General features: G+C 42.1%; 2 protein-coding genes across 2 annotated transcripts; one reads left to right on the top strand and one right to left on the bottom strand.

Moving 5' to 3' along the window:
- Positions 1-1,445: 1,445 nt before the first annotated feature.
- Positions 1,446-8,649, bottom strand: cunh2orf69 (chromosome unknown C2orf69 homolog). Its single transcript, XM_031870155.1, has 3 exons — positions 7,878-8,649; positions 5,178-5,416; positions 1,446-3,918 (listed from the first exon to the last, which is right to left on the bottom strand). The coding sequence occupies exons 1-3, from the start codon at positions 8,175-8,177 to the stop codon at positions 3,441-3,443; spliced, it is 1,017 nt and encodes a 338-aa protein (XP_031726015.1). The 5' UTR covers positions 8,178-8,649; the 3' UTR covers positions 1,446-3,440.
- A 3,619-nt stretch (positions 8,650-12,268) lies between these two features.
- Positions 12,269-14,829, top strand: LOC116395938 (ras-related protein Rab-17-like). Its single transcript, XM_031870188.1, has 5 exons — positions 12,269-12,607; positions 13,469-13,620; positions 13,723-13,848; positions 13,981-14,074; positions 14,548-14,829. Exons 1-5 carry the CDS (start codon positions 12,427-12,429, stop codon positions 14,676-14,678), a joined length of 684 nt encoding a protein of 227 aa, XP_031726048.1. The 5' UTR covers positions 12,269-12,426; the 3' UTR covers positions 14,679-14,829.
- The last annotated feature ends 325 nt before the right edge of the window (positions 14,830-15,154 follow it).

Genomic DNA, 15,154 nt, shown 5'->3' with positions numbered 1-15,154 from the left:
ACTGAAGTCATAGTTTGAATAGTCATAACTGCTTCTTGGAGTTGTGACGCTGCGTGATAAGATATGTAGGCACGAAATGATTTGAGGGACCAGAAAGTGGGAGTGATGGTTTTAGAAAGAGACGGATGAGACAGAACCACTGTCCAGTGTGGAAATACACGGTGCTATTGATTCACAGGATCGGCCATCTGTTGGTCACAGAATGAAAGAAACTAAAGTGATTTCTCTTAATCTCCAGTGAAACATTCCTCTTTTTGTTCCGAGGTGTCTGGCAGAATAAGACCACGTTGTTGTTTTTCTTCTTGTCACCGGCTGGTACAATGGCCTTTGTGTGGGAGATGGGCTTCTCCAGCCACGGCCATGCTCTCATCTGTATGCTGTCATCCTTGAAAACTGGAACAACACACTGTAAAAGATGTTCATCTCGACAAAGTAATTTAATCTCACCGAGTCAGCAGATTCTCCTTGAGCTTGTAAGAATTTTATTCTCCAATCAGCTGGAAAGAACATCTGTGTGAGAGTCGGGGGATTATGGCCGCCGCACCTCTTTTGCTACTGTACAAGGAAATAAGCTGGACTCTTACGTCATCTCATGACTCAAGTATGTTTACAGTCAGTCAACTACTTGTTCCGATACGTCTCCAAACAGGTGTCGGTGTCTTGAAATAATCTCTCAATACAGGAAGTTATTCGTGTCGAAATTTCTAAAGGAGTGATGGTTCCTCTTTCCTGTTATGTGTCATCTGTAAAACAAGTTTGAAGACTTGACGAGTAGCAGATGGACTTGTTTTGCAGTGCGGTGATGTCGGGATGTCACTTCTCAGGATGACGGAACGCTCCAAATGGAGTCGCACAGAGCGGCTCGTGTTTGCCGGCGCCATCGTCTCGTCTCTTGAACATGACCTCTGTGGTGTCGATTCTGTTGTTTAGTACAGCTATTGTACCGGGTCCATTCCAGCAGCTAGTCGCCCGTGGCCTCTGTGTGTGAGTGCTCATTGTCGTGGGCAGGAGGAGCTCAGCCTTCATCCTCCAGAAGCAGAGCAGCATCAGGCCGCTGATGTCACCCTACGCTCCTGTTTCGTGCTGTGAGACCACAGATACTGTGGGTTACAGTCAAACCAGCCACAAGCAAATGCATGTTTCAGAGATGTATGTTTATTTTGCATTTTATATTCTCTTTTTTTAATGTATGAGCATTCTGATTGCATCTGAAATGACTAAAACAAAAGACACAATTCTTATTGTATTCTGATCAACTGCAGGCTAATATGTAGGTTTCACCACGAGAACTGAAAAAGCTCATTAAAGGTTGTAGAAAATATCTGATGGGGTAGTTGATGTGTTTTTGTTGTCTCAGTTTCTCTGTTGCATTCTCTCCATCATTGGGTAACAGTCAACAGGGCGACAAATTAGCCAGCACTTGATTCTAAATAATACAACTTCTCTTGGGTGTGCACTTGCTTTATACCTTAAGAATCGTACATGTCCTCCTTTAAACAGCATACAAGTAGTAAATATTATGGAATGATCTGAAGTTACATTCAGCAAGATGAGTTACAGCCATCGTGCAAAGATGCTATGTCAGCATACAGAGATCACAGATATGAATACACATTCCCACAGCAGCTAGGAGAGTTTTCACACATTTCAATAAACAATGTTCATTATCAATAATGCATTTCTTCCACTGAGAAAAACACTGACCAGAAAATGTAAATTTAGTAGAGTAAAAACTTTTCATTTTAACAAAACAGATCTGTTTGGTTAAAACAATTGTTTATTTATAAGGTAATTTGATATGCTGTCAAAACCAAAACTGTAAAATGTGTTGGAATAAAAAGATCCAACCAAAGAGACAGCAAGTGCTTAGTGAAAAAAAACAAGTGATATGTAATAAGTTTGTTATGAAGAAATGAGCCGGGATGTCATCGCAACAAAAAAGGAAGTGTCATAGAATGTAGGCGTTACATTGAAACATTAACTTGAAAACAGCAGTTGACAAAATGTCTCCTCGAGGTCCACATGACCATCAGCGGATGGACTTAAATGCAAAGACCATGTGATGGGACTGAAAGCTCCAGAGCAGCTACTCGATGGACCTGGAGGTTAGATTGTGTTAACTGTTCTTTTTCCCCCAAAGAGTGCAGCTGTGTGACATTTACAACAAAAAGCTCTTATAAATGATTGGACGATCCACTATTGGGATCAAACTGAAGGAATGACAATGGAACTCTTGAGTAAACATTTGAATACAACAAAGAATCACTACTGAGAGACCAACTGATGAAGTCTGAACCCGACTCTCTAGAGTCAAGTTCAGACATTCACGCGTCTAAAACAAGTGCCGGTATCAACACAACGTAATATGCTGTTCTGCTTCAGCCAAATAGCCTTTAAAAAAGGTGCAATGTGTAGAACCTGGCAACCTGCTCCAAAAGAAAAGGGGGCAGCATTTCACCTCTACCACTGGTTCCATACACTCTACATGTACAGTGATTCATTCTAAAGCTAACAGCAGGGAAACACTGACACTGACCGGGGCTGTACGCTTCATTTAGCTTTGATAGATTCTTTGTTGGATTGAATCCAAAGTGGCAGAAACAAGAAAACAACTCTTTTGTTTGGCCCTCTCACTTCTCCGGTAGACGGACCTTCCAGTCAGTGGTTAGCTTCAGCAGATGGAATACAGCCAGCGAGGGACCACCATGACTCCCTGCTCGGTCAGCAAACTCTCTGTTGCTGCCGTCACAAAGATTAGACCCAGCGCTCCACCAGACCGCTGTGACCCCTGTGTGCCGGGGTTTAGTGCTGGCTGAATGCTAGCTGCTACTGAAGTGTGTGAATGAACATGTAGGGTTAAAGCACTTTGAGAGGCCAGAAGATCAGCTGGCTAGCATGCTCATTTCAGTAGATATCTCTGCAACACCATGCAGAAGACGTCTTTGACCTCTTCTCATTCTGTGGAGTATTAGTTCATTTTTGGAGTGTTTTAATCTAAAATTCTGGCCACATCTTACACATTGCACCTTTAGGTTCAATTATGAATCATACCGGAAATTAAAATAAGTCCTTAATTAAACTAAGAGGAATTCTCTCATGAGCAAAATCCAACTGAACATGAATCATTCATGTTTCTGAATGGACAGCTCTGCAAGCAGCTCGTAGCTTGAGCCAGAATCAAATGTAAACGCTCACATTTAGCCTGAAGAGTTAAGAAGGAAGACCATTCTCACACCTGCATATTCCTACTCGGCGCTACAGGGAGCAGGGAAAAAGCTCCCGGATCATTCAAACGGGTCGGGTCAAGTGCATTGAGCTGTGAAAGGTACAACACACCAGCATCGCTCACATGCTCTCAGGTCTGAGCCCTTAAATCAAAGAAAAATGAGGTAAGAGCAGCAAATACGACTGAATCTGCATGTAAGCGCTCACAAGCAAACTCAAAACTCCTGGATGACCCTGAAGTGGTTCTCGATGGAGGGGGACTCATCCTCAAAGTGCAGATTCTTACTCGGACGGGCCCCGAACTCCTCCAGGGTCTTGATAAAATGTCCGTGCTCGCGGCCCACCCACGCCCGCATGGGGTCGCACACCTCGTAAGGGGTCACGTGGGCGTGGACCGACACCCCACTGGTGGCGAGCTCCTTCAGCACCTGCTGGTTGGTCACCCAGGTCTCGCTGCCTCCCGGGTGCCCGCCGTCCAGCCAGTACATGTCCGAGACGCCCTCGACGAAGTGCGACATCTGCAGGTCCGCTCGGGCCCCGGCCAGCTCGTACACCATCTGGTTCAGCACCACGCAGCCTTTGCTGAAGCCCACCAGGGTCAGGGAGAACCCTGAGGGGGGGCCGTCAGCGCCTCCCTGTGGCCGAGGGGGGTTCGGTAGGTTGGCTCGCTCCATGCCGTGGCTCAGCAGGGCCCTGCCGTCAGAAACGCTAATACTCACAATGCAGTCACCATGCAGTAAACACTCACTTTCCTCAGAGGTGAGGATTCTACTCAGTGGTCATTTTAGCAGACGCCCTCTTCTGCGTCTCTCAGTCAGAGTCCGTTTCAGACTCTGGCAATACAGAAGTCTTTAAGACTAATGCACTAAGAATTCAGACGGCCACTACTGAAGATAACCATTACACAGGCAGCAGTTAAGTATGCCAGCGTCAGCTTTAGTAAAAGCTGAGGCAATAACCATTTTTATGAGTTTTAAAAGAAAGCTGAGGCAGGGTTGTTGTATTGTACGGTGTCTGAAGGTCACTATACGCAATATTATAACAAAGATACAGACTAGCTGGCTTATGATTGATTAAATAAAAACTCAAAGAGTGTATGAAAACATTGTTTGGAGTGATAATAGACCATAGACTCTGTTGTCTACAACCATTGCAATACTGCATAAAACTAAGGACATCATGAAAGAAAACTATACTGCTCACTCATAGTTCCATACATTACATAACGTGTTGAAGTGTGGGGAAACACTTACACAACTAGCACTAATTCAATCTTCATGCAACAATTCATCAAGAGGAAATAGCGATGTGTGTTTAGGAAAATGTACACAAATATTACAACTAAAAGACAAAGTGTGTGGCCAACACTGAGGAATGACACGACAGAAATGTTTCTTTATTTTGACCTCCATGAACTGACAATCTATGATGTCATGGTTCTTCATTATATTTTGGTTTGTTTTTGATTCTCTGCTATTTTGGGTCGAATTATAGAAATGCTTTGTTCAGAATTAAGTGTATGCACAATAAGCTCAGGCTTCAGCCTTTTTCTGTCAGAATATTGTGTTTGATTTGATTCTATTTGTGATATGATGTATGGTCAATTTGTTGTATTGTGAATGAATGACTGGAAAAAATAAACTAAACTAATTTAGAGGAATGGATCAGCTAAATAGCCAGATATTTCCCTCAGGAGTTGGTGGAGATCAAAACAGCTCAAAGAAGAGTGACTGTGGACACAAACACCCTGTGTCTACTGGTGTAAATAATCATGTTACAGCATGTTGTGTTTAAAGCTTGTTTGCTGCCCCCAAGTGGCCAAACAAGTGTTTAACACAGCTGAAAAATCAGAACAAAGTGCAAATATTAAAGCAAATTAAAAATGTCACGATAATTCAAATGCTATATGTTGACTAAGCTGATCAGAGAAGAAAAGGAGTTGAAATACAGACCTGAGCTGGAGAAACGCTCCGGAGTCAGGCGAGTATGGCGAGTGCTCCGGGGCCCCGAACATGTTGCTCTCCACAAAGTTGTGGTAGCTGCTGAACTTGTGGAGATACATGCGGCCGGCTCTGACCACCCAAACGTGCCGGCCCGGGAACCGTCGGCCCAGGGTGAGGGCGACCTGCTCCAGGCTCCAGGAGAGCCACTGGGCTCCTTCAGGCTGCAGAGCCATCTCCTCCTCGAAGTTCTGCAATGAACAACACGAAGAGAGACGGGATGTGAAGCTGCAGTGAACAACGTATACAAACTGGAAGAAGGTGAAGTATACGACATATAAATCACTTATTGCTTTGCATTTGTTTGAGTTTACAGATACGTGCATCCCTAAAATTAGCTCTTTCAGTCAATGTGTTTGTGATGATTAGAGCATGTATCTCTGCAACATGAAGTGTTGGAACATAAACTTGTCCAGCTAAGGAGGAGGAGGCGGAGGAGGCATGGCAGTGATATTCGGCCTTCAAACACTTAAATTCAGATGTAAGATTAAAAAGAAATCTCCCAAAAAAAGACTCTAAAAGTCAAAGATGTTTGCAAAAAGTATTGATGAGTCTCTCTGACAACCGATGACTTCAAACTGTGAGACAGACAAGAAAAGAAGTTCCCCACATCCCCTCCAGCCCAACGAGAGTCTGACTAGAAACCTCTCACGCGTGCGCCTCTCTTTGACACTCTTGGTTCGTTCCATCGGCAGCGTCTCCTCAGTCAGACTGAGAGGTCCTGAACAACAAGCGACCTCATTTTATCTACATGCAAACATGATGGGGACAGCATCCCACGCATACGAACGTCTCCTGGTAGATACCAGCACACTTTAGGAACATTAACACTTGCCTGGGAAGCCGCCGGATGAATTGCAAATGAGGACAACGTACGGATGGATCGGTCGCGACTAAAGCTTCAGTGAATGAGGACAGCGCTTGGATTCTTGAAAGCAATTAGAAAGGGAAACAAATAGCTGACATTTAATCTTCTTTTACTCCTATTCTTTTTTTTTTTTTTTTTTTTTACACTTGATTAATAAGTGTCCCTTCCACTTACTAAAAAAAAGGGACCAAAAGGCCTCTGATGAGACCGTTTTGCATAATCTGCCAGCTGAAGCAATTAGACGTTTGGCCTAGGCAGGAGGGATACTGAGTCCTACTTATTCCTCACAGCAGTTTAATCACAACTGCACACATGTTCAGAAACTCTCTTCTTATCTGCTTGTCAGCTGTCAATTCATCAAACACACACACTGATGTCTCAGGGTGAAATTACTAGTGCTCCCATCCACAAAAACAGTTTATTTTTTCCTTTAAGTGCTTCCAAGATGGTTGTTCAAAAATATGTATTTAACCGGACTGTTTTATGGTTTCTAACATAAGAGAAAGATGACTAGTGATGACTTGTATTTCAACACTACTCTGTGGACGGTAGCAAAAAAGCTTCAAAACACTGAATGACTCAGATGTTTTCTCAGGTCCTATGTATGGAATATTATTACAGTGTGGTATTGTCAAATGTTTTGAAATCCCTACACATAAGCTCTTCGCACAGTGGATTTCTGGGAATTGCAGTCTGGTCATTTTCAGCTCTGACTCAGAAAAACCATGTTCAATTTAGTCAAATCACCTGCGTGTTTCTTCCACAAAGACGATCCAACTCACAGCTAAAGGTGGATTAAATAGAGGAAGTGCACCTCATCTCTGCGGCGGTCTGCTATCATGCTCCAATACTCGCCATGGACAGACAAGTATCATCACTGTACTTGTGCGCGATAGACTGAGCTGTGAAGTGCTTCCTTCAGTTGAACTTTGTGGCTTATCACTGAGCCCTAGACAGCCTCTCCAACACAGTATGAATAAAGTGAACTCGATATCACCGTAGCTAAGAGACGCCAAGAGTGACGGGGTCAAATATCTGCCCTTTGTTGTTTCACGATTGTGTTATACTGCGACAGTAAATAATAATGTGTGCAGAATGAACTACCCTGCTACTAAAGTGGGAAACAATTCTAATGCAAGCTAGCCTGAAAGTGGTTCCCCGCATTATGCAATAACCTGCAGGAGATTCCTTTGCTTCAGTACAACGAAATGACTCAGTCTGCTGATAACCTGTCCTGACACATGGGAGGAGTCACATGCCTGTACAAGATGGAAAGATACATGACCCTTACCCTGTAAATGTCACATGGCATTTAGATCTCACGTGAGTGAGCCATGTGGTGGTTGTTGTTGTTGTTGTTGTAAAGGCACTTCAATTACTTTAAAACTACTCCAACTCAAAATCTTAAATACAATGTCATAATAATACCATCATCCATCATTTTATAGATTTCTCAGTGAGTCGTTGGGATTTGTTATAGTGTGTGTATTTGTAAAATTTGGTCAAGGATTAAATCGTTTAGTTGGTGTGGTTTAAGCCTTTAAATAACATCCCCATTAATACATTGGCGTTCACAGATAGCACGGGGATGAACCGACCATAAATCTCTGGATTCCAATCGGCCATTATCTCCTTGTTCAGGGTTTTATTTACCCGTCTGTGTTCATTGTGAACGGAACTATTTTAGGTGATTGAGAGTCAGGCGTCATCTGTCTGTCGCCCCCGTGGGTAACCTGAGATCAATAGACGCCTCAAACATGTGCTCATACCCTCATCACACTCACCTGAATGTCCCCGTGGAAAAACACAACATGTCTGTTGCCGCTCTCCTCCTTAAGTTCTGCGGTAGTCTGGCCGTCTGTGTCAGGCCGGAGGAGCAGTAGGTCGTTAACTCGGCTCGGGTCGTATCCGGGTACAGCGAGCAGCTTCTGGAGCCTCTGCCGCGGGCTCCCGGTGCGTGCACCCCGGCTGGCTAACGCGCTCAGTCCCGGAGGTTCAGCAGATGTCGTCGCTGCCACAGAGGTCATCGTTTTGGCCACAGCTATTAGAGAGACGCCCGCTGCAGCTGCTCGAATGGCTAGCATGGACTCTAAAATAAGAAAAATGATTTGGAGTTGTCTTTCTTAACGCAGTCACTCCATGCGGTTGCTGCTGTCAACTAGCTACCTGTCTCTATTAGCAGCACATTATCTATGCGGCTGTAGCCCAAATACTTATCTTTGCACACTGTGCTTTATTCGTCCTCTGTCTCTCGTTGTTTGAATTGATGTTTAATTGTGACAGTTAAGACATGGGGTCTGTCTGCGGAAGAGAGGGGCGTAACTTGAAGTTGGAGCTGCGGCTGGCTAGTTAGCTAGCTAGCTGCTTCCAATGCTTAGTACACTGATTACAGAAAATGAGCCGGACAAAGTTGCCACTCGTCCAGCGATGGCATTGCGCTTTCCTACGCTGTAACAAGGGTGTGGATGAAACATTAAATATTTAAGTCCTACTCATTTAGCGGCTTGCTAATTAGCTAGCTAGCGTGCACTAATCCCAGAATGTTTTTTATTTATTCGGCGTCTTTACCAGCACCATATAGGTGCATTACCGCCACCTACTGGTCTGGAGAAGGAAGCAATAGATTAGCTTAAACATCAGGTATTTACATTATAACAATTGATCAGCAGTTTCAAGCTCCCAATTGACACCCTCCAGTCATCCCCTTCCTCTTCTGAGCCTTGTCACACAAAGACACGTGTCTTTGTTACCTTTTGATTATCCCTGGGAGTCTTCACACCTGGACATTCTCTGGTTAAACTGCAACCCCTGCAACTGTAACCCATTTGGTTACTTCCCCTTATCAAAGCAAAGACAGAGACACCCCATATGGTCCTGTTACCACTCTCTTAGGTACACAATCATATGTCACATATAGTTTTGTTAGTGAGTAAGGCACATAAACTAAATCACAGTAGAAATGTACTAGCACACTAAAATGTTCTATCACATTCCCCAATGTTTTCCATCAGTTAGCCCTGTTATTCTCTGTTATTATTTTTTTTTTTATTGTACCAGATGCAATCTATTACTACATGTTTGACAGTCTTCGGTTCATTTCAGTGTGTGAATGCCTATTGAACATATTTAGGTATAACATTATTTTCAGATAATAATATTTTAAGATGATTTAAAAAAAACAAAACACTGCATATAGAGTAAAAAAAATATGATTTGATAATTTACCCTCACTGCACATGAATAGAGAGAAAAATATTGATATAAAGATACAGTATATTAATCAAAACCATATAACTAGTTTAACAATATAAAAATTATGATTTGATAAATAATCCACCACTGCACATAAATAACATAAGAATGATTTGATAAATTACCACCACAGCATATACAAATTATGATAAAATGTATCAATTGAAAGCTGTAATAAACAATCAATAGCAAAATCATTTCTATAATCACAGCTTTAACGACACAATAAGAAAATGAAAGCATGAGTCCTTAGTCCTGTTCACAGTAGCAGCTGTGTCTTGGACTGCACCTGTACTTCACCTGTCTCTTCTCTTGGATCTGACACTCGGAGCCCGTTCTATAATTGAGAGGACATTTGGGGTCACGTAGGCACAGTAGGCACAGTGGCGGGCCACCTTATTCAAGGCGCTGGAGGTTATAGGCCTCCACAATGTGTGCCTCTTCCATGGGGATACCATGGAAGAGCCAGAGCTCCAGCCTGAGGAACCTGGTCCCCCTGCTCCACTTGATGACATCCAGGAGAGGAGTGGGGCCCACACGAGGGACAGGCTGTGTGCCCACACATCAGCACCTTTAGGCCCCGTTAAGGGATCAGGATATGCCGCCAGATAAACTGTTGTGTAAATTTATATTGGGCTATCTTCAGTTTAAATTACCAGCAAACATAATCCTGTTTTTGTGGTCATAAAGCCAGAGAAACATAATCCTGTTTTTGTGGTCATAAAGCCAGAGAAACATAATCCTGTTTTTGTGGTCATAAAGCCAGAGAAACCTAATCCTGTTTTTGTGGTCATAAAGCTAGAGAAACCTACATCACTGTCTACTTTGTTTCTTGTTTGTGATGGATCTAAACGTTTTTTTGATACTCAAGAATGACAATCCAACACACATTTCTTTTTTGCACCCAAACATCTCCCTTAAAGCAAACTCTTTAGATATGTATGTTGGAAATCTTAATTCAAAAATCACTGCACTGAGACAAATGAAATGCCACTCATCTTTAATGTCATAGACCTTAAAAAAAGAAAGAAATCTATAATTTATAGTAATATATAGGCCTAGCTGTACATATTTTCAAACACATGAAATTAAACCAATTCACCTTGTCCAACTAATGTGTCACCTTGAACCGTACTGTACTCAGTAAAGAGATTGGCTTGATTTGATGCATCAGCCTTCCCCGCACTAGGGTGGAGGGTCAGGAGAAGCGACTTCACCTGGGCTAGCTCAGCGGTCAGCAGATCCACTCTAGAAGACAGCATGCTGGAGTTAACCCTCTTGGAGGAGCCCCTGTGCCTCTGTGGCCCAACTTTTGAAATGGGTAGGTTGGGCTGGATTCAACTGACTTTGTTGATATAAAGACTCGACCTGCGTGTGCGCGAGATGAAAGATATTCAGTATCAAACACTGCCTCTGACGATCAGTAAGGATGAAATAGAACATGAAATTGACACAAGTACAAAACACTCAGAGGAGAGAAAAATAGATCTAGTCATATCTAAAAATCGTTAATGCAATGTATACTTCTTTGCACTGAAATACACACATAGATGTACAAACATCGGTAGTGTGGCTAAAACTACAAAAAACAAATATATGTAAATTAATATTATAAATATGATCAAATCAATGATTTATGATTGAAGAAGAAAGAAAGAAATACACTAAGTCATCATGTCAGTTTCTTACTACCACCTGCATGTATATGTACACATTTTTATACAGTTTTTACACACAATACTTTCCCCATTTCCAACTTTTCATCGATAACATCCTGAATGAATTCATGTATTTAGTTCCAGTATTTCTGAATTATTAGTCAGCTCCATATAATATATGTTTTCCCTCCACATATTTAAATCCACAGCAGTGATTTTTACCTTTAAGTCAGAGCCTTTATGATTTTTCATTAATAAACACACCAGCATCAGATTCAAGAGGTCAGTTTAACCAAACGTCCCCTCTGTCTGCAGCTGAAGAGGAAGCAGCAGCAGATGCACCACAAAGATCACGGACCTTTACTAGATACTTTGTATATATTTGTGGTGTCACGGTATCATTTGGAACTTGTGATATTTTCACATTCTTATCAAAGTGTTATTTCGTATCTAATTATAACTTCTATGTGAAGTACTTTGTTTTGCATCCTTTGATTGACAGAGGCACAGTTATATCATGATTATGGCTATAAAATCAAATTGTTTGTATTATTCAATGATATTTTCAGTTTGTATTCGTGGTGCTAATTGGGCCAGATGTTTTCTGTAAATAACTTTTCTGAATGACAATATTTTTCATTTGAAAATCTAAATAAAACGTAGGCAATAATTCACAAAAGAATTTTCAAGGATAGATTTAACACAGGCACACGTTCACAGACGGTAAGACTGACTATTACCACTTTGCTGTGATGCTGCAATGATGCCCTCTTGTGTTGATACAGTGTATTGCAAGGAGATCGCGACACTGCAGTCTGTGCAGAAACTCTTTGCAGCCTGTGTGATCTAAGAACACAAGTAAAGTGGACATTTCTGAGTCTAACTTCTAAAGGCATACATTAGTTATTTCACCATGCAACACTTATCAATGTTGTTACAGGAAATTTGTATCAAAAGCATGCTATTTAAAGTAACACTGATGTGAGTCTTTTTCTTTCTTAAATGTTTGAGCTATGTGAACTGAATTCACAGCTTCTGTTTGTATCTGATGTGTCGCAGCTGCATTAAAATAGCTGAGTAGAAAGGACATTCTGTTTGCATACCGTAAACACTTCTCGTGCATGTGATTTATAGCTCAGAATGGCCTGGAAGGTTTTATGGCCTAGTCGTGGGTGTACATGAGGAAGTGAAAATATGTTGCTGGCCTTTTACAAGTCAAGACTGGACTTTGGTTTTACTTTTATTTTGTTGTAACCCAAGTTGCAGCACAGCCTCAGACTCTCACAACCAAGAAGACACCGTTTAGAGTAGCTGCTGCTTCTTAACAGGAAAAAGACTGAATCAGGACTTGTGGACATTCTTGGGCTTTTTCTGTCTTGTCTGTCTGTATTCTCTCACTCTTTTGGAGTTAAGAGAACTTTTGATGGGAGAAAAGCTCCCAAGGGTGCCAGGTGGAGCCCGGCTCCACAGTGACAGTTTGAGCAGACCAGTGCAGACCCTCAGGGTTAAGATGGTACTTCTGGGAAGCTCTGGTGTGGGAAAGTCCAGTCTGGCAATGCGATTTGACAAGGATGAATTTAGGAGTACAACACCTACTGTAGGCTGTGAGTATATGACACTGAGAGCTTTGGATAGAAATTGTTGATACGTATCAGAGTGAAATATTGATACTGAAAAGTAGTAACCAAAATAGTTTGAAATGTTTTGAAAATCGCTTATTCGCTGCTGAGAGATAGATTAGAAGATCTATACCGTTCACATGTCTGTAAGGTAAATATGAAGCTACAGTCAGGATAGCTAGCTCAGCCTAGCTTAGCATAAAGACCAGAAGCAGTGGAAAGAGCTAGTGTGGCTCTATCCGAAAGAAGAAAAAAAAATGCCGAAAAACAATATAATACATTTGAACAAAATAACAGAATAGATGTGTAATGTGTACAAACAACGAGTTGTGGTCTAAGAGGGAGTTATGTGATGGACTATTTCTCGGCGGGGAGCAGTGACCTCCTGGAGAAACCACAACTTTTTACACCTCAGATTTTGTACAGAGTAAAGACATAATGTGTTGCACAGTGAACTTAATTGGTGCTTGATGGCATATCTTTTTTTTTACATTTGGAAAGAACCAAGCCAGCTGTTTCCCATATTTCCAGTCTTAATGCTAAGCTAGGCTAACGTCTCCTGGCCGTAGCTATAGGTCTAAATAACGTACCCCACAGACATATCTAACCCTAGCTAATAAACCACAATCTAAAACTTTAATCTTTATCATAGTTCTATAGCTGTATACTATTTTAGTGTGACACTTATGGTGGGGATGTCATACACATGTTCATATCTACTAATTACAAAAACATTTCTTCACTAGCTTTATTGCAAATATGATCCAGCCAGGGACATCTCCAAAGACTCAGCAGTGAACAAATGAATCCCCTCTGGTGTCCTTGTGCTGTCTGCCCCCCCCTCAGGTGCCTACCTGACCCGGGTGGTGCATCTGAGTGATGTCACTCTTCACTTTGAGATATGGGACACGGCAGGGCAGGAAAAGTACCACAGCATCACCCCACTGTACTACAGAGGGGCCCACGCTGCACTCTTGGTCTATGATGTCAGCCAGAGGGTAAAAGGAGCCGACGCCTGAACATGGAAGTGACTTGTCTTGTCTCATCTTGGCTGGTGCTTGTGCCATATCGTATCCTTGTGCATGTTTGTGTCACTATAGGAAACGTTTGTCAGAGCTCAAGTGTGGCTCAAAGAGCTTGAGAAACAGTACATCCCAGGATCTACTGTCATTTGGCTGGTAGGCAACAAGGTGGATCGGGAGCAGGATCGACAAGTCTCAGTGCAGGTACGCACTCACACGGAAAATCCCCCTCCTTAATCTCAAACAATCCCTATTTAACACGCAGAGTCACATCTACTGTACAATTTAATCTATGACGTGCAATTTCAGTTTTTTTTTTTCTATGTCGTCATACAGGAAGGACAGAGTCTGGCCAATGACAGGGGCTTATTGTTTACAGAGACGTCAGCCCTGTCGGGGGATCAGGTCTGCGAGCTGCTGCTAGCTGTAGGTAAGTAAAAGTATTAAAGGAACTGCAATAAAGAGGTTGTTTTGAGACTTTTGTTACCTGAACTCAGCCTCCCAGACCGTGTTTTGCCCCACCAATCAGATGCTTTAAAATATAATAAAAGACTATGCAGGTTAAGGTTGTTGTTAGGGTCTCCTAATATTACTAGAGGAAGCTGGATTTAGTCACAGTATTCCTGACTTATCCATGGGGACAAAGGTCCAAGGTCCAGAGAAAGACAGCTTATCTACCACTAGAGAGCAGTAGATACAAACATGAGGAGCAAAGGTAGGCTGCTTCATCTCTAATCTACACACAGTTATTGGCGAATATGAAAACTGTAAAATATTGTAACATAAGTCCAGGTCTGAGGTGCCAGTTTTCTTTTACAGCTTAAACGCCTCTAAAATGTCAGCATGCTCCTGTGTATTATAACTCCATCTGTGCCGTCTTTGCTAACAGAGCTCTGATTTCAGCCCACAGAGTGCACGAGTGTATTGGAGCGCAGCAGGGAGGTCTGTCAGAGTGGCAGGAAACGGCACATGTGGATCTGCATCGTAGAGACACATTCAATCCTTTTGTATCCTGCTGCAAAGTTGGACCCTAACCTCTGTGACTATCAGTTGTGTTGCTGCTTGTCTTTGTTTCTCTGTCTTTATCCTTTAAAAGTTACTCTAAGTCTAAGGCTAGGCCAGGGGTCGGCAACCTTTACTATCCAAAGAGCCATTTTGCCCTATTTTCCACCAAATAAAATTCGTCTGGAGCCTCAAAAGCTATTTGATATCACAGCCTATAAAGTGTTATATATAGTTATATTATATATACAAAAACTATAGTTTGTTGTATTTATGAAAATATAGAACAAGAATAAAGACAATTCTTGACATTTTTTTGCAATTTTAACTGATATAACAATATCGAACTCTTATGAAGAGGAGAGTTTGCTGCAGCAGCTGAGAAATCGCTCTTTTTCACTCATCTCCAGCGTGACACTTTTCAGCAAATGCTGTGTGCTTGTTCTGGAAGCATAGAGGTAAGTCAGCATCGTTGGCAGTGAAAGCAAATCAAGACGTCCACGCAGAG

The sequence above is a fragment of the Anarrhichthys ocellatus genome, unplaced genomic scaffold (genome assembly GCF_004355925.1).
Source record: "Anarrhichthys ocellatus isolate YVR2014 unplaced genomic scaffold, GSC_Weel_1.0 scaffold51, whole genome shotgun sequence".
Classification (NCBI taxonomy): domain Eukaryota; kingdom Metazoa; phylum Chordata; class Actinopteri; order Perciformes; family Anarhichadidae; genus Anarrhichthys; species Anarrhichthys ocellatus.
Note: the sequence above shows the minus strand (reverse complement) of the source record. Positions and strands in the feature narration are given on the sequence as shown.

Excerpts from the sequence above, each read along its gene's own strand:
- LOC116395938 (XM_031870188.1), top strand. The coding sequence starts at position 12,427 with ATGGGAGAAAAGCTCCCAAGGGTGCCAGGTGGAGCCCGGCTCCACAGT. Across the intron at positions 13,621-13,722 it reads TCTATGATGTCAGCCAGAGG|GAAACGTTTGTCAGAGCTCA; the intron begins GTAAAAGGAGCC and ends GTGTCACTATAG. Across the intron at positions 13,849-13,980 it reads ATCGACAAGTCTCAGTGCAG|GAAGGACAGAGTCTGGCCAA; the intron begins GTACGCACTCAC and ends GTCGTCATACAG.
- cunh2orf69 (XM_031870155.1), bottom strand. The coding sequence starts at position 8,177 with ATGCTAGCCATTCGAGCAGCTGCAGCGGGCGTCTCTCTAATAGCTGTG. Across the intron at positions 5,417-7,877 it reads TTTTCCACGGGGACATTCAG|AACTTCGAGGAGGAGATGGC; the intron begins GTGAGTGTGATG and ends TGTTCATTGCAG. Across the intron at positions 3,919-5,177 it reads GGAGCGTTTCTCCAGCTCAG|GGCCCTGCTGAGCCACGGCA; the intron begins GTCTGTATTTCA and ends TTCTGACGGCAG.